Source organism: Pterocles gutturalis, unplaced genomic scaffold, assembly GCF_000699245.1.
Source record: "Pterocles gutturalis isolate BGI_N339 unplaced genomic scaffold, ASM69924v1 scaffold20541, whole genome shotgun sequence".
Lineage (NCBI taxonomy): Eukaryota > Metazoa > Chordata > Aves > Pterocliformes > Pteroclidae > Pterocles > Pterocles gutturalis.
Window position 1 is genome coordinate 9,562 of NW_010103630.1, and position 19,068 is coordinate 28,629.

At 37.3% G+C, this 19,068-nt stretch overlaps 1 protein-coding gene across 1 annotated transcript in view; it reads left to right on the forward strand.

Annotated features, from left to right (window-relative positions):
• Positions 1–1,023: 1,023 nt before the first annotated feature.
• CLASP2 (cytoplasmic linker associated protein 2) overlaps positions 1,024–19,068 on the forward strand; it is a 67,690-nt gene continuing 49,645 nt past the window's right edge. Inside the window, exons 1-6 of the mRNA XM_010086785.1 lie at positions 1,024–1,200; positions 1,708–1,854; positions 13,530–13,609; positions 16,413–16,505; positions 17,152–17,297; positions 18,515–18,650. Coding sequence (XP_010085087.1) covers positions 1,167–1,200; positions 1,708–1,854; positions 13,530–13,609; positions 16,413–16,505; positions 17,152–17,297; positions 18,515–18,650 — 636 coding nt within the window. The 5' untranslated portion in view covers positions 1,024–1,166. The remainder of the gene's footprint in view (positions 1,201–1,707; positions 1,855–13,529; positions 13,610–16,412; positions 16,506–17,151; positions 17,298–18,514; positions 18,651–19,068) is intronic.

The following is a 19,068-nucleotide window of genomic DNA, read 5'->3' on the forward strand; positions in this document are numbered from 1 at the left end:
TGTTCTGATGCTGAGCAGGAGTGCTGTTTCCATGGCAACACACAGACTAGTGGGGGGGAAGCTGATGCTGATGCCTTTTCCCCGATTCTGAGAGTTTGTGTATCCAAACACTCTTACTCTTAGCAAGGTTCTCTTAAAAATCAGTGTTTGTAGGAGAGAAGGAAATAATGTTGGTGAAAATGGTCAGTATATATTGAGGTGCTTTCTTGGGGTGGTTTATTTCTGCTTTCATCGTGAAGATTTGTTAGTGCAACACCCAGCTTTTTGCTAACGCTAGAAAAATGTACTAATGATAGCAGCAGTGATCTCGGACATGTTAAAGGCGGGGTGTTCTAACGTTTGGTGATGCTGCAAATGCAGTTGGGCATTTGCTTTAACCTTTTAATGAAAGGTGCCTTTCTTTGGGAGGCTATATTATTAAATATCGTTGGCATTTCCCTGGGGGCAAGTTCTGAATAAGCAAAGGGTAAATAGTCACTATTCCAGAGCTAACAAAGCTTTGCAATTAATTCTAAATTTTTTAGAAATGGCAGGCTTTAGGGCAGGTAATATGCTAACTTGGTCTTTCATTACAGTAGTGCAGCTGTGTCCCAGCCTCGCCCATTTTATTTATTTTAGGAACCATATGCTCATATGTTTTCCATCTTCAAGCTTATAGATAAATCCTTCTTTTCTAGGTGGATTGAGAAAGTGTTCTATTCTATTGTTGGAATATGTTGGGATTTTATTTTTTATTTTTTATTGAGAATTTTATTTGGCCACTAGAGATGAATTTCTTTCGTGATTAAAAACACACAAACCTGAAATGATAGGGAAGGGGAGTGCAAACCCCAGAGTGCTGTCTGCCTGCCTTAATTTTTTTGCTGAAGGCTTGGAATAGTAGCAAATACAGTGTGTGGGAATGAATTTATTTGCATGGAGAATTTTCACCTTTTCCTCTGCCGGTGGCTCCCAGCAGATGATGTCACCTTGCAGCCCATTGGTTGTGCGGCACCTAGTGCGGGGAAGGGAGAGGAAGATGCCGGCACAAATCTCAGCGGTGGATCTAGGGTGTTCACCATCAGTTTTTGATAGAATCTTTGATTAGGATGGAGAATTGACTGCGTGTGGCCATGTGATGTGCTGGGTCTGTCCTAGGGTGAGGGGATTGAAGAGCTTTCAGAGGAATGAGGCGGCTGATCTGCAAGAGGATCTGTGATTGTAAGTTGAAAAAATCTGGGTGGAAGGAAAGGGACAGGGAGTGCTGGTTAGACACATTGTGGGAGGATGTGTAGCAGAAAATGCATGCATGAGTAAAAGAAGAAAAGGGAGAAGCGTTTGTCTTTGGTAGACCAGAGTGATGAAAAATTATATTAAGGGCTTTCCTTTGGGGAAGATATTTAGAAATGGGCAAAAATATTCAGTCTGTGCAAAGATATTTTCCCTCTGTGGGAATGAATATGGAGGATTCATTCTTATGCTCGGTTTTACAGTGGTTAGTTATGAAAGCAAAATAATATTTTATAAGAACTTAAGATGTAAAAAATGTTGTTCACTTCTCATTGTTATTTTATTCCTAGGTCAGAGACAGAGGATGAAGTGATAAATGTTTATTTTTATTTGTGCATTTTGTGAATTTCTGTGAAATGTGAAGCAAAATAATTGATCAAGAAATAAATATACATCCATTCTAATAGTTGTATTTTTATTTAATGGATCCTTTTCTAGACAAAAGCTTTGATGATGAAGAGTCGGTGGATGGAAATAGGCCATCATCAGCTGGTTCAGCCTTCAAGGTTCCAGCACCTAAAAAACCAGGAAATCCTTCAAACAGTGCAAGAAAGCCAGGATCAGCTGGTGGGCCTAAGGTTGGAGGTAATGTAAAGCTATTCAGATTGTAATCAGTGTTTCCAGAAGCCTTGCCAGAGCAGGCACAAAACAGACAACTTTGGAAGGTGATGTTTAATTCATGACTGCAGTATTTTTGCAGAGCTTAAAATAGTAAGGGACCCTGTTTTACGTAATTATTCATGTGTAAAGCTGTGTGCATCCCTGTCTGTTTTTGTGAATGTACAGTTAGCTTATAAAGGCCTCTCATGGTATAAACAGAATTAACATCTGGAGATAAATTTGTGTTGGTGAAATGAGTATATGGGGGTGTCTGATGGAATCCACACCTCACTTACTGTATATGTAAATATACTGTGAAATTCTGTACTAAGTCTGTGTAGATGACATTCTTACTGTAGGTCTGCACTGTTTTACATGGCTAGAAAATACTAGCCATCAACCCTGTGCGTCCACAAAAGTGTATATTACCTCTGAATGACTTTCATTATTAGCCCTTAAACTGTATTGTGAAACTGATTGTGAAAGATAAAGAATGAGGGCCAAAACCTTTTCCAGGATTTTTTGCATGGTAGACTTCAAAGCAGTATAACAATGATGCATACTAATTATAATCTTTGAACGTGGAAAACCGCATTTTTTTAGGGTGGAGGTAATCTAACAAAAGCAACTGTTTATTGCTAAAGAAGTGACAGCTTTTTTGGTGGTTCATGTACACATTCAGAAAAATATATCATTAAGTGGAAATGTGTTATGCTTCAGGTATGATTGGTTTATGAATAATTGATTGTTTCAGTAAGGGATTTTTGTAAGAGTAAATTTTTCATGTTTCTATTCGTGTAACATTCCCTTATGTGAACTGCAAAGCAAAGATAAAATGTGAAAGAAGGTACACATGCCAAACAAGCTGCCTTATGTATTTTCATGTTAATGAGATATAATTAATGTTTTTACAATTTATTTTCTCATGTGATCATCAGAATTCCTAATAAATTGAAAAGATCCCCATAGGTTAGGATCAACAATGCCATCGTATAACTCATACTTGATAGCAGTACGAATCAGAAAGTGCCACCTGAAAGACTGCATAAGGGAAGTTATCCCTTGAAGTTGACTCTTAGTGTTTATTATTATTACACAAATTAATAGTAATAATATAATTTCCTTTAACTTGAAGTGTGGGGTTTTTTGTGTGTGAGACTAACAGATATAATACCAGAAATGAATGCCCAGGGTTCCTGTTTCTTTCAGTATGCGCTTCTTTTAATAGTATTTTATTAAATATAGATGTTTTTAATGTAAAATTATTTTTTCATATGGACTTCCACAAGCTCTGCAGTAAAAACGTGGAGATTGGAGAGCAGGTGAAGGGAAATAAGAACAGAATAATAACTGATTTTTCAGCTTATCTAAAAATTCAGTAGTTAAGGAAATAACTGAAAAAACCCCAAAAAAGATAAAAACCACAAAAAATATTCTGTTGGTGTTCCTCCTTTTCCTATGTTGCCAAACTTCAAAAAATAAAAATGAGAAAAAATACATAGAGTAAGGACAAAATCTAAACATACCAAAACCAGATATGCAAAAAGAGATTTTTCACTGTTGAACGCTTTCAGTTTAGTGCAGGAGATGCACTTAAGTGGCACTGGAAATGCAAAATCATTGTCCAGGAAGGCAGGTGAAATACCTATGCACATTATCAATAGCAGTGTCCTACTCAGGATGAATTCTCCCTCCTTGTGCTGAGAATGTTTGTGCAAGATTTTTTTTCCAGCTAGGGCTGAGAAAGCTTGTAGAACTTGCGTGTTTGCTGAACAGATGTGAAGAAGTCTGTAGAAGACAGCTTGCCAGAAAAGTATCAGAGCAGGCAGCCTTGGCAAGGTGCTGCCCTGAGAGCAGGAAATCCAGCAGTCTGCTTCTCTGTCTGACTTTACTGCCGGGAGGCATTCAGACACTGATGTGCTTGCTTGTGATGAATGAGGAGTGATGGGTCTTCAGCTTAATGGGGCAGTGCCTTGTTTGGCATATTTCTTATTCCATGGTCAATACACTTTCGTGGAGTTAGACTTTTGCCAGGAAATGCACAGCTTACTTCTGACACACTTGTGTCCAGCTCTTCCTTTGAGTGGCGGAGCCTCTGGAAATGCCCCCTTGCTCTGAGGTCTTCCTTCTGAGAGTGTTCACCATGTGTGTTCTGCCCTTCTGGAAACAGATACTCATGGGCTCTCTCTTGGCAGCATGGCAGGCAGCTTTTTGGTTGTAAGGGACACTATAATTTACAGCAGAAGAAGACTTCAAATTGAGTATGTTAGCCAAATGAGGTATATTCTTGTCCCTGTGCTGTTCAAGACCTTTTATAGGGCTTTGGCAGGTTCTCTTGCAAATGTCAGCTCTCTGTTCCAAATCTTCTAGGAAACTGTTCGCTTCTACTCAGAAGCTTTACATGATCTAGATTTTAGTAGGAGACCTCAGTCCATACCTCACCAAGACAAGCTTCTTTTCCTAAAATGTCAATTTAGGTCGGTAGTTTTTAAAAGGGATTAAGTGTAGGCATGGTGGTACTTCATAGAGCCTTGGTGTGTTTGGAAGAAAAGCTTGCTGGTGAAGCCCAGTCATGACAGAAGTTTGTGTTAACTTTCTGTTATACGTTTTATGAGAACCTCTGTAGGGCTGGAACATCATTCTTAATGTTGTAATTTCAAGCAAGGTGGACTTTCTACTTTTTGCAGTTGTTTTGAGTGGGAAGATTCTGCATCAGGTATTTTACCTATGGTTCATTGGCTTTTTTTAATCCATAGTGTATTGGCCTGCTGGTGTTGTTATGCGTTGCTTACTATTTAACACTAACAAGGTTGTTACACTTTTTTGAAGCAACCTATGTTGCTTTAGGATGAATCATCCAGTGACAAACCAGCAAAGAGGATGTTATTACTTTAAATGTCAGAATTATTGTAACTGCTGTTAAAAAAATATATTTTGGAGTAAGGATGTTTTTGATGCCAAGAATGAAGAAAATGAAGTAAAACCCCAAAGTTTTTTTTTTCTATTAAAAAAACCTGTGTATGCAAAACCCCTTTTTTTCCCCCAACATAAAAATTATGATGTTGCCTTCTGTCCAAAGGATCTGGCCCTCAGTGAAGACTGCAACTGGGCCAGTTTGAGGTTTGATGCTGGCATTATTTGAAGTAACCCTCAGTTTTAGGATGGTCTTAATTCTTAAAATTAAAAAGAAGCCTTCTAAAGTTTAATGGTTGCTCAAAAAACATTTAAAATATTACCTTTTAGGTAGAAATCAAGGAACTGGAAAATTTGGGTGAACCAGGTGATCAGGTTTGGCAAAAGAAGGCTGTGAGAACTGTGACAACACTGTACATGTTTTTCTTAACTACAGGAACACATTCTCAACTACAAGAAGCTGTTCCCAACTTGAGAAAATTTACGTTTAATTTCCGTATCTATCTACAGTGTGTTTTATCAGCATCATAATGCTTTTTTTTTTCCTTCTCAATAACAGTAATACAGCTCTTTTTTGAGCAGTAATAAAACAGTACTGGTTTGCTTCATTTTGCTCAATTTCTTATCAGAAGAAATTTTGACGTGTTTGGAGGCTTTAGTAGGAGAGTTTAAATAGAAAGGCTCTGCATAAAGCAAATGTGTTTCTGAAAAGCAGGTACTTGCCTTCTGATGTCTTAGCCAGATGAAGTTAACATCATTAAAACTACATGCCATAGTTTTTAGTTTGGTTTTGGTTTGTGGGTTTGGGGTTTGTTTGTTTTTTTTTAAAGGGGCTTCAATAATTGTGTAACTGTAAATACAAGATGTTGGTGACTGGACTTGAAACAGGGTAAACTCCTTGCTTGCTCTGTCAATTGTCTTCAGACTCATGAAGACATTTCTGTGATTACTTGCACAAAAAAAGCTTAATAGTAATCAATGCCCAAGTTTTTCTTTTAACTTTTGAGTTCTGCAGAAAATAAGTTCCTGAGTCTTTCCTCTATTTGTTTAGCCCTCATTAAGTGATTTCCAAAGTGCTGTATTTGTCATGTAAAATAAACTAGGATTTCCTTTTCATTGTTCTGTATTGGCCCTTTGTATGACATAAAACTGCTCTGAACTAGTCTTGGCCAGCAAAGCATCCCTGACATTCTGTGGCATTTGCTTCCCTTTGTGGCTTCCAGGCTGTTGTGAAATGCAAAAATTTTTCGGCAAGATCCCAGCAGAAATCAGCCTTTTTGTCCTTCTGAGCACCCTTTGAGATCAGCCTTGGGTATCAGAGTCTAAATGAGAGGATTTGTTACAAAATGCCTCTTTGCTTCCTTGTCCCCAAGGTGAATGTCGCTTAACTTCCTTCCTGAGAGCTCCTTGCCCGTAGAATTGCTGGGTTACAATCCTGCAGTTGTGAACTGCTGCCGTTTGAGCCTAGAGCCCAGAATTCAGGGAAGTAAGAGGACTTCCAGCTTTCCAGGTTCTCCTAGAGTTGTTCGGTTTTGTTGTTTTTATTTACTCCCTTGAACGGCACTTCAGGAGGTTTCCTTGCACGTGATCAGTGGTCTGTTCTCCTTAGCTGTCCAGTCACTGAGGTTTCCATTCCTTTAACAGATGCTTTGCTTTGCAGCTAGCCTCAGCAGGTGGATCGGAAAATCAGCCTTAGTGAGGAAACTGAAGTGAAAATAAATGAACATTAGAAATTGTTAAATATATATGTGTACACACACCTATACCTATACCTTCATAAAATATATAAATATATAACACTACTGTTCATTAGTATCCTTTGTTGTGTCACCCCAGGACAGCTGACAGATAGTTCATACTACTTCAGTTTGCTTTGCACTTGTTTCTAGAAGCTTCAGTTAGATTGTGGGATTTATTATGCTGGCATAAGCACAAGATTGTATCTGATAGTCTTCTTTCAAAATCTTGTAGCCTAGAAGGCAGCTCACAAATGGATACAATAGGAAGAGCAGTAATTAAGAGGTCTGGAGAGAAGAGCTCACCGCACTGTTACCCTCTTTTGACATCTCTGCCCTGTGTTGTAGTCCCAAATATCCCACTAACTATCGTAGCAGTACTAGGCAGTGGTGAGGATAAGGTAGACACCCCACCCATTGTTTGGTGTGTTAACATTGTACTGATTTTTCAAGCAGTTAGGAAGGGGAAGCAATTTGTCTATATATTCATATGGCTGAATCCAGAAAGAAAAAGAGGAAGGAGAGAGGAGGAAGCTAGGCTGAAATCAGCTGACCTTCCCACTTCGGGTCCTTATGGAATGTGGCTGAATACAGAGTAAGCAAAGACAACTTTTCCAAAACATTCCTGCATTGCTGCTGTGGAAGAGAAGCTGCTTTGTAAAGTAGCAGGTGCAATTCCTCCTTTTAGGGCAGGGGAGCTGGAGGGAAAAAGTTTCTTAAAGAAAGCAATTTAATTTCTTTGGACAGTTGTATACGCTCTCAAATAGAGAAGCAGGGAATGTAGAAGTGAATAAGGCAAATTATTTTTATAATTTGATTAAATAATTAGAGCAAAGGAGCAAAAAATTTCTTGCAACAAATTAATAAAAATGCTCTTAAAAACACGGGAGAACAACCATATGTTAAAATCAAATCACTTTGACCTGTCTTGCACTTGTGAACTTTTAGAAGTAAAAGATTAAAATGCGTTGTGATATCTAAAACTGTAATTGCATAGTTTGTGATGACAGGCAGTGGTAGTTCTAGTTGTTCTTGATAGACTATGCTTAAATGGTTTCAGAAAAGAATGCAGAGTTGAAGAAAAGTCACAACAGCAATGAAAATACTGCTTTTCTGAAACTATTACACCACAGCAACTCCAAAAAAATAGCAATATCTCAGTATCTCAGCCCATTCTGTTTTGCAGCACAAATTATAGATGATACAAATGAACTGTTTGTGTTCCTGGTTGTTTTCAGTAGTGTAAAATAATTAGTGCGATTTCCCCTACTCAGGCCTAAGGCAATGAACAAATTAAAGGAAAATGTAAGTATTGAGTTATTAGAGCTATATTAAAAACTGAAAATCAGACTGTTGTTCATAAAATTAGAGTAAGAAAAAAAGGCACCTGTTGAAATGGGACAAATGAGCCAGGGTCTCAAATGTATGTTTTTTTGAAGTATTTGGGAAAATTGAGTCCTGAGTAAAGAAATTAATAAGTACTTTGTAGGATTACGATGTGGGTGTGGACATAGTCATCTTTCAAATCATGCCCAATGTGAGGTTACAGTTGAGTAGAAACTGACATTAATCAACTGTGAGATAAGCCTAAAGGAAATCAGGTGGCTGTATTCTTGCTGCTCATGGAACTACTTGTTTTTCTCCACACGCAAGGTTTGGTCTTATCTAATGTATGCCATCCAAACTTCATACTAAGTAAAAAACTATTAATTTCTTTGGTGTTTAGTTGTCATATTTTCTGTGTGCTTCGCGACTGTTTGTGAATTGATCTCCATAGCATGCCTGTGAAAATAAGAGGTGGTATTATTCATCTTTTATACCTGTGAAATTGTGTTACATAGGAATTGAGGCTTTTTTTGAGTGTTGCTGTACTCCCTTGAGCCTGGGCTTTCTGCAGCTATACTGCTGAAGCTGCCTGGAATAATTTTCTTCCCTGTCTCCTAACTCATTTGTATCCTGAGTCATCCGTTGGATTGTGCTTGTTAGCACAGTGTTTATATCGCCCCACAGTGAAGCTGGCCAGGGAACTTGCCTCATCGAAACCACTTTTCTTGGCCAGTTTATTTTATTCTCAGCTTAACCACTCCCTGTTGTGATATACTATTCAACTGTACTAGTGCTAGAATGAGGGAGGTCAGTAGGAGTGAGTGGGAGTTGCCAGTCAACCTATTATACAAAAAGCTGAGTAAGTACCTGAGCTTGTCCTTTCCGCTTATCCTATTCTGAGCTGAAGCTGCTGTCCGTTCCTAATTTACAGCTGATTGTTTATTGTCCTACAAAACCTGAAGGGTAACAGTACTTTTTTTTTTTCCTCCCCTTCATCTGGAATGATCTGCATCTTTGACTTCTGTTTCAGTGTCTGGTAGATAAAATGTTAAGCTTTTGAATTAGTTGAGATGTGGGTATAGCTTTAGGGTTGGGGTTTTTTTGTTTTTTTCTTTCAGAAAGAAGTTGTAATCCACATCATCTTACTCTAGATGTGTTGCTTAGTAAGATACTGGTACGGTGTGCAGTTAGAGAATTCTGGAGGATAAAAGACATTTGTATAACATACCCTTTTCAAAGTTTACTGATAGTTATTTTGTGACATGCTTTGTATCAGAAAATAGTTACAAATTTTTCATAGGGAAGTGTGTTGAGAAAAGTATTCAGGAACAAAAAGTGAAACAAAGTTTTAGAGTTTGTGTTACGTCTAAGTTTCTGTACTGGTTTTGAATTTCCCCTTCTTCACAGGGAAACATTTTTTTTTCTGAAATTGTAGTCAAAAGACCCACAGAAGCAGAAAAAAATGACTCAGACTAGTAAAGAGTGGCTATGAAATCCAAGTTGAGCAATTTTGTATTTGTAGACTAGTGCTTGTATGCTTTATTAAACAGTTGGGAATGCTTTGATTAAACAGTTCTTTGTTTCAAAACAGAAATACCAGTCCAGTATCACTGTCATAATATCTTTCTTCTCCCATATAGTTTTGTCCTGTTGTTTTGTCATCCCATCATGCACAGCTTAGTAGATACTAGTGGGGAGAACATTAAGGTGGTAGAGCAAGTGAGCAGTGCAAAGTCATTGCGATATGATGGAAAGATTTCAAATGTTTCAGTTGGAAGAGGGGAAGAACTCAACTGCCGGAACTGACTTCTGGGTGAGAAAACTGATTCTGCAAAAGACTGGGTAATTCCTTCACTTGCATACAGTACTGTTTCTGGTGTTGAGCTACTCACAATGCTGAACTCAAAGCCTTGTGACTGGAAAAAACTTTCTTAAAAAAAAAAAAAAAGACGCCTAGGGCCTCACAAAATGTTAGAAATAATTAAATTTAACTTGTGAAGATGTCATCTCTCTTAGTAGTCTGCAGGAAGTAAGAAATGCTTCCTTTTCCTCCATCTCCAGACTCATCAAACTTAAGTTTAAAAATACCCAAAGCCACAAACCCACCATTAAACTCAGAGGTGCTTCAGCTGCAGTTCCATACTAAGCCTGTCTGTTGTGTTTGGTAGATTCTCGCCAGCTTCCTGAAGTGTAACTTAGGTTTGCAGGTGTCTCTGTGAGTCTGTCTAAACCAGAATAAGTAAAGGTTATGAATGAAAAGTAACAAATAGTGCAGATAAACGTCTGGTGGGGATTGTTCTCCCTCTCCTTCAGATGCATTTCGCTTCTGGGTCTCAGTTGAGGGAGGCCCTGTTGGATTCAGTGGGCTGAGTCCAAAGGTAGGGTAATATAAATTGCACTCATTTAAGAAAAAGCCAGTTGATGAGGCTCTGGATTTTAGTTATGGGCTGAGTGCTACAAGATGTTAAATGCAGTGGGGTCACAGCCCCTTAGGATTGTGTATAGTGTCCTTGCCATTAGGAATGCAGTAGTTGAACTTGTCTGTACTTGGTCAAAGGATTATGTGTTCTGTGGGCAAGGTTAAGAACATGCATTATTCAGTGGAAGGCATTACCACTTCAGAGAGGTGCTTCTAAGAACTTTATCATCACAGCTTGGTCTAAGGTAAGCACCACCAACAACAAAACAGCTTATAGAAATGTGTGCTCTGACAGATAGGCCAGTTTTGAGTCTGTAGGCAGTACTGTCTGAAATGAGAATGAGTTCTGCTATTGCTTTTGTGGAGTCTTTCAAGTAAAGGCATAAGTTCTTTGAAGGCACGTACATGTTTGTGACTATTATGTATCTTGTTACCATGGTAAAAGACTTTGTCCTGAGTTGGGAAACAGCGGGTTAAGTTCTGTCATTTTTTGGTTAGTCTTTACAGAAACAGTGAGCGACTGACTTCGTAAACATACCTGTGAAGAGATTGGGAAGGGCAGGGAAAGGTCGAACAATGTTTTTACTCATACAATATAGACTTGTGTACAATATAAAGGCAAGACAGTTTCTTCACACTTTATTTTGGTATGCATATGTGATAATGCAGTACAGGAGGAGAAAGATGAATGAAATAGAGGTGAATAATGCTTTTAGAAATTACTTTTAAAAAGTGTCACCTGCCAGGAAAAATACATAACCTTTTTTTAGTACCAGGCAAAGAGACAATAGAACAATTTTCTAGGAGTATTAATTTCAAAGAAAGTGGTCTGTAGAAGTGAACTAGTTGTTGAGACTAGGGCAGGTGGGAAATACTGTGTGCTTGGACTGTATCAAATGGATTTTTAAATAAGTAGTCTGTCCTTTCTCTTTCTTTCTCTCTTTAAAGTAATAAATTGTTATTCCTTAGGTAAAGGATGCTCTCTTATTCCTCAGGATGTATTGTTGGGTGATGTTAAGGTGCTAGGAAAACTGTTACGTAGTCCATGCTGTTTTCTCAGTGTAAAAGCAATACTTTAAGGCAGACTGACAGATCTATGACATCTATGTATTTAGCAAAGGCAACTTCATTCCCTTTTAGTCTCTACTTTATAGTGTACAGGAGTCCACTGTGAATTGCTTAAAATTTGAATGTTTTCTATGGTTTTTATGTTCATGGCCTGTATGTGTTGATTTTTCATAGGGGCTTCCTGTTTTGTGACTAACACAGTGAGTTAGCTTCAGCTAAAACATTTTGATGATAACAAACATTTAATGAAATTTTTATTATTTTAAATTTTTAAAAAGTGAGTTCTTTAACCATGTGAAAGCCTTTTTAACCCTTTAGGAACTAGACATGTTTGTGTGGCAGAAGGGTGTGTTCTTTTTCTTAGCCAGTCATGTACTCATTCACTTTGTGGAAGGACTCATTCCCTCTACTGTCTGGAGAGTGAAAAAATAGGTGGTGACAATTTTTTCTCTCCCTTCTGACTGCCATTGACAATCATGACAGATGGTGTTGGAGATACACAAGTAGAAGAGTTTTATGCACAGCATCTCTTTACAACATCCTTGAGCTTAGGCTGTCAAAATTTGTTCAATGTTCCTATACTGTCTTGCAGGCACCATGTCCTGATTTTGCTAGATACCGCTTCAGTGTTTTTACATAAGCAGCCACAAAGGCATGCGAGAGATCTTGTTCTGCATAGAGGTGTTCAAATCTAATAAGTTTGCCATCAAGTTTGTAGTGGTAGCCAACCTTATGTTTCAAACTGTGCAAGTATGCAGCCGTAGCAGATGTAGCTCCCTGCGCTATAAATAGGAGGTCAGGAACTGTAAACCATGAAATGTTTTTGAAGAGTGGAGCTACCAAGACTTCGTTTTGTTTAGAAGTCCTAGCTTTTCATTTTAGTTGACCTTTTAGGCCAACTGATGACATAAACGTATGTCATTATGGCTCTTTAGTTGACCTGTTATTTTTCCTGATGGTTTTTATTTGTCCTGTAGTTGGTAAAATACCTGTCTTTTCAGCTGTGCTCTGTAAGTTCGGTAGTATATTTTTTAGGTAGGACATTGTGCCATCTAGCCTGTTGGCCTTGCTCTGTCTGAAAGAGTTCATTTTCCATAGGAGTTTGTTCCCTGACCCCAAAGGAAATATTCTGCTGGATGGAAATACTCTGTCTTAATTATTGAAGATACTTAAAAGATTCTCCCACGTGTACCTTTTGCTTTGAAGTTCTAGGCTTGGGCGCAGCCTGGATCTGATGACCTTGCTTTTTTATTTGAAAGCAAACTTGAGTCCATTCCTTTAAAAAAGGGGCTTTCTTTGTAACCACAGTATTTGCAAGAAAGTGAAATCCAGAGACCAATTTCCAGTTCTTTTATTTGTTAGAGTTGCCTTAGTTTCTGCCCAAGGTTTTAATGAAATTTAGCCACCGTATGCCAGTGTAATACCAGCACATTACCTGTTAGTGTTCTTCCCTGAGCCTTCTACTTGAGATTTGGGGCATCTTTGCTTGTTATGTGAAAACAGTTCCATCATTTACCTTACAAAGAAGTAACTGCCCTACTACTTGCGTAGCCATAACAGAAGCTTTTGGAGAGAAAACATTTTTGGTATGGTGGTTTTCCAGTAACATGTCTGGAAGGTTCTTGAGAATTCTGTCCAGGTGATACAATTCTGGAGTCCTACTGTGGAACACTTGTGGGGAGCTACTATGCAAGGCTTCAAAGCAAACAAATAGAAAAATCCAACCAAGCAAACAAAATAACCCCACCCCAAACCTTATAGGGCTGATCAGTTGTGGCGCATGTGTTAATGTGAAAATTTATCTTGCTTTGGTACGTAATTTGACATTCTGTGCTTTATTTGGGAATGTTTGTATTATCAGGGTGCAGGTATCAGAATTCTATAGAAACGGCTACTAGAGGGTTGTTGTACTAAACACGTTACCACTTAGACACAGAAAGAAAAGTAATAAAATTGAAACCTTAACTGTCAAATAGGAAACTGTTTGGAATTGTTCATTCTTGAAAAACATCAGAGTAACTTTTCTTATTCACGGAGAAATCGGAATTCAAGGTCTTGCAATTTTATACAGGATGAAAGTTCAGGATTTTTGTAAGTTACATTGAAAGTTTGAAAATAGCTGTTGTGAAGGATGCTTATGTCAGTCTGAAAACTGTGGTACCTTACATATTGCTTAATAATATTTTACATGTATGTAGGTTCCTCTAAAGAGGGAGGAGCTGGAGCTGTGGATGAGGATGACTTTTTTAAGGCATTTACAGATGTTCCTACTGTACAGGTAAGATACTGTGTATACTCATGTTTGTTTTTAGAAATGTGCTGTTTGCAATGCTATATGTTAGCCTACTTTTAAACTTGTGCAATTTTGCAGTCTTCTAACCAAGTATCATTACTTTTCCTTCTTTTTCAGTATTTCATTTACAGTGTCTATAGAAAGCTCTTTACTTTTTCTAGTTGTTAGTTACCAAAAAACACCTTTTTTTACTGTCCTTCTAATTACAATCACTTTCTGTTTCAGCTGAAATCCATTATTGCTTTTCTTAATCTTTTTGAGGGAGCTACTGAAAATAATTCTGTGTTCTAATTTGGATAAGAAAAAAAATTCCAGAATGTTTGGAAGATTTAGGACAGCGATTTTATGGGATAATCAAGTAGTAATAATAATACAGGCAAATAACTTAAAAAGCAACTCTTGTATTTTCAGATGTGAGTGCCTGAATTGTAATGCTGTGTGTCTGGCGTACGTGTCCTCATCTAGCAATACATAAAAAAAATAAAATCTGGTGCCTTATTTGAATATTAATGAACCTGTTGCATGCTGAGTTCTTAGTTGAAAGATCAGATTTTAATTTCTATTCTTTAAGTGTGGGAATTGCACATACTTAGTACTTTCACACAGTTGAGTCATGTATCTTCCTAGACCTGTTTTGAATAAGTTTTTCTTGAGCAGCTGAGTGGGGAAGACAACCAAAAACTGCGAGCCACAGTTCCCAAATCCCAGAAGGATTTTGTGTGGCTTCGTTCTCTTGATACATATTTTTGCTCTATTTTTATTTACCAAGATGATAGTGTAGTTATTTGTTAGACCTTGTTCTGCAGGAAGAAAGAATGTTACAGAGTATGTGCTGCCTGTAGTTCGATGCCTCAATGTCTGCAGTCCCAAGCAGAGTTCTCTAGTCACTCGGGTTGGTTAATAACATTGCAAGAACACAAGTGGGATAACTGGATGTTGCTCACCAGCACATGTGATTTTCTGTCTGACTGCTGGGTGATCTCAGAAGGTAGGTCATTCTCAAACTGCAAGAGGTGCAGGAGAAAGACACACTTGTCTTTATTAATCTCGCTCGAGTTGCAGTGAGGGGGCAGGAGAGAAATGACCCCAGAATAAGCTATTTGTTTCATGGATGAGAATGTAAGAAAGACCAGGCAAAAAAAAAGAAAAAAAAAAAGGTTTTTTTTGTATGCTTAGGAATAATGACTTCATGCTACCCAACTTCATGCTTCTGGTTGTGGACAATCTCTGATCTTCCAAAAAAAAGGCAGATCCCACATTCTGAGACCATGTTAATTACTAAGGCGGAGAGAAGTTTCTGTACTAGACCCTGCGAAGAAAGAATATTTATGACCTGTGATTTGCCAGGTTATTCTAAAAGCAAAGAAAACTTGTTAGACAGAAGGGGGATAGGGAGTTGGTTGTACATTATTGGGGCCGTTGCGGTGTCTTTCTGTTTTCTTTACGTTTGTGGGTTTTAGTAGTGGCTTCAGTCAAAGTAAGGGAGGGGAACTATATTATGGAAGAACAGACCAAATCCTGAATCAAGATTAAGTGCATCTGGATTAATCAAGTATATTGAGATTCGGTGTGTGTATATTTAATTCGTACCTTCAGTGATGTGTGTGTGTGTTGCCCTCTAATGGATAACAACAGTTTATGAAGAACATGGGTGGTTTGGAGTTACGGTATGATGGATCTGTGTGCCAAAAAAAGTACTGTGGTGAGAGGATTGTGCCTTCATATTTAAGATTACAACCATAATGTTTTTACAACTCTGTTCATTTGCTTTTGCTTAAATTGAAGAAAATTCTATGTTCAGTTTACTAAGACTTAACTCCCATTAATAGCTAGAAATTGTTTCAAAACAAATCTAGTTGTTTTTATAAAAGTCTGATGTGGGAACTTATTGAACAGAGAAATGTATTATGTCATTAAAGGCAGAATTTCATCTTGGCCTTCTAAAAGCATAATTAATCAAGGGCAGGGAGAAAAGAAATTATTAAAATGTTACCTTTTATTCCTGTGAAGCTAATACAGGTATGGACAACCTTGGCAATTCAGGTTTTTCAGTGGAATTACGGTTTAAATTTAATTTCAAGATAAAATTATGCCATTTATTAAACTCCTCATTACAGTGCCAGTTTGAATAGCAGAAATTCAATAGACCCAATTCTGTTTGTGCCAGGTAATTAATGAAAAAATTAAATTATTTGCCTAGGCATGCAAGTAGGGCAGACAAACCCATTGTACATGTTGCTTCTATACTTGTCTATTGCCTGGCATGTTTTAATTCTGTGACAGTAACTACAGCACATGGTCTCTGATAGCACATAGGCTGACAACAAAAAATGTCCTATTTTGGGGGATCTACTCAATGAGACAGCTTACAGAAGGTATTTGTGCCTTGACGAGAGCCTCAGACTAAGTTTGAAGTGTGCACTGAGCAGATCTCTGTTAGCTGCCACGAAAAGGGCATGATCCTGCTTCCCTTGATGTTGTACTTCACTTCTTTGTGATAAATCAGCATAGGCTGCTGAGTCAGCAGATAAATTTTTCCTGTTCTTGTCGGGTGAGCTTCTTGTATGTCAAAACCCTGAACTGGCATTTTCCTTGAATGTGTATTCACTATTTCATGATATCCTTCAAAGATTTGCCTTAAAATGATAATTTATACCTCTTAACACAGTTCTCTGGAACTCTTGGAGCAAGATTTCAGGATTATAATTATTTTGTCAGTCTTTTCAAGCTGTTATCGTGATAACTGGGTTATTAACAATATAAATTTTCTGGTTTTTTAATAATTCAGATCTATTCTAGTCGAGAACTTGAAGAAACGTTGAACAAAATCAGGGAAATTCTCTCAGATGACAAACATGATTGGGATCAACGAACTAATGCGGTAAACTTTTTATCTGGTTTCAGGTTTGGGTTGGGTGTATTTCACAAAGCACGGGCTGCTAGATATTTTAAAATGTTTTTTTCTTAAAGTAATTACATTCCAGACAATCAAAGGAACTTTCATTTTAGTTTTTAAACATTGAATTTCTCTATACCAAGTAAGTTTGAGCAAGTATTTTTAAAAAGGCAGAAATAGATTTTTGCCAACATTTAAGTGGAAGATTTTCTAAAATCCATCATATATGTTTTGGTTGGCATTTATGCAAAATTACATATTCTGTACGTAAACTGCTAGCATTAGTACCTCTTATATGTGGCTGTGATAAGTTTCACTTGCAGGATTAAAATGTTTGTGTGTATGTAGTATTTATATTTTTATCAGGTTTATGACATCTTAGTGTTTGGAAATGGGTAGTGAACAGATTTATGTATTTGTAGATTGGCAGACTGGGATCTGGGCCACTTCAGCTCTAGAGTTTAAGTAATATAATTTCTTTTACAGTTTTTTAAATTATTGCCATTTATTTTAAAATTATACTTTAAAGACATGCCTATGGATATTTTTGCAATAAAATTTTTACTTTTATGTTTTTTATTTTGAAATGCATGTTGGTAGTGCCCTAGACTAAATGCCTTAAATTTTTTAGCTGAAGAAAGTTCGGTCATTACTTGTTGCTGGAGCTGCACAGTATGATGGATTTTTCCAGCATTTACGGTTGTTGGATGGAGCTTTCAAGCTGTCGGCCAAGGATCTCAGATCGCAGGTGGTTAGAGAAGCATGCATTACCGTAGCGTAAGTATAGTTTATGTGTGTTTGTATACATTGCTAGATTTTAGTATGAATTTGGCTTAACGATGCTGTTGCAGGAAAGATTGTCTTGTTGGACTGCTGTACACTATGACTGATAAAGAGTCAAGTCAGCATCTGAAGCTGTAGAGAAAAATAAACACTTAAAGGAATTTGTTCTTTTAGGCGATTCATGTAGTTGATAATTCTGTGTGTGAAGAACAAGTTACTATCATTACACTGAGTGCTTATTGCAAGTTCATACAAACTGCTGTAAGTACTGTTGTAATATTGGGGGCTAGCCTTAGGAGCACTTATGCTTGGGTGATTGGCACAGAACTTCACTTTGACTCCTCATAATAACAAAGCGAGCTGCCCTATAGTGTTTTGAGCCCTTCTGCTTGGCTGTTGAATTGTCTGAAGTGCAATTTAAAAAGATAAAACACAAGTGAAACTTTAATTTCCATTATAATTTTAGAAGTTGTGGCTAAACAGAAATAAGATTTCCATCCTCATTATTTTGAGAATCTCATTAAATTCAAGAGGGAGGGGAAAAAAGCCTTATTTTTACACAGAGCAGTCTTTCCTACTTCTTTGTGTTCCATAGCTTTTTTTTTTCCTCTCTGGAAAAGCATTAATGTAACCACTGCTTTTCAGTGGTCATCTGGAACAGGTATGCCCCAGAGTTCGCACTTGGCATTGTGGTCTCCTGATTGAACAGACCGTGGGGACCTGTTGGAGCATACAGCTGTCCTTGCCAGGGAAATTCAGGCTTTGAGAAAATAATGCTAACCTATGCTAACATGAAGTCAGGAGTAGTGCAAAAGTACTGTGTAAATGTCCTCAATCCGGCAGTCAAAAGGAAAAAATTCATGAACAATAAACCAGAATTCTTAGGGAAATTTTACACTTTCGAAGTGTGTTAAAAAGCAGAGCTACTATGATATTTTATGTAGGTGTGAGAATTTTAGACTTTCAAATTGTGGTACTTGTTTTTCGTTATGAAATAAAGTTATTAGTGTTCAGCCTCTTAATGTGTCTGCTAAGTAACAAAAATGTTCCACAAATCCCACATTGCTAATGAGGCAAGGACTTGGAAATAATAAAATCAAGAATTTCTGTTGTTTGGAAAGATAAGTCTTTAAAATGTACAATGAACTTTGTTATTTTAAGACTAAGAAATTAATTTTTGTTAACAAGTTTTGTGTATTTTTCCTACATAGCCATCTTTCAACTGTTTTGGGAAACAAGTTTGATCATGGCGCTGAAGCTATTGTGCCTACTCTTTTTAATCTGGTTCCCAACAGCGCCAAAGTGATGGCGACTTCTGGGTGCGCAGCCATTAGATTCATTATTCGGGTAGGTATTCCTCTCTCACTTCGCTTGCTAGGAATATTCAGGTAATAGCTCTTAGCAGAGATAGTAACAATTCTGAAATACAGGATTATAAATAATTTTTTAATGGAGTAGTAGTTTGTCTCACAGATGGACAGAGGTTTTTTATCACTGAAAGTGATTGGCAGCATTACTGTTATGAGGATAGAGGAATAGATATGAAAAGGAAGTCTGTTTTCATTATCTTCTTTGATAATGTGTTAATTGTAAAAAGGCAAGTGTATTACAAAGTTTAACTGTGTTTAATTGCCTTTTGGAGAACACAAAGTTAAGGTAGTAGTTAAGAAGCTAGTAAGCATTGTTTAAAAAAATACCCAACAAACCAAGACTATTGTGTTTCACCAAAAAAAAAAAAAAAAATTTAAGAAGATTGGAACTGTGG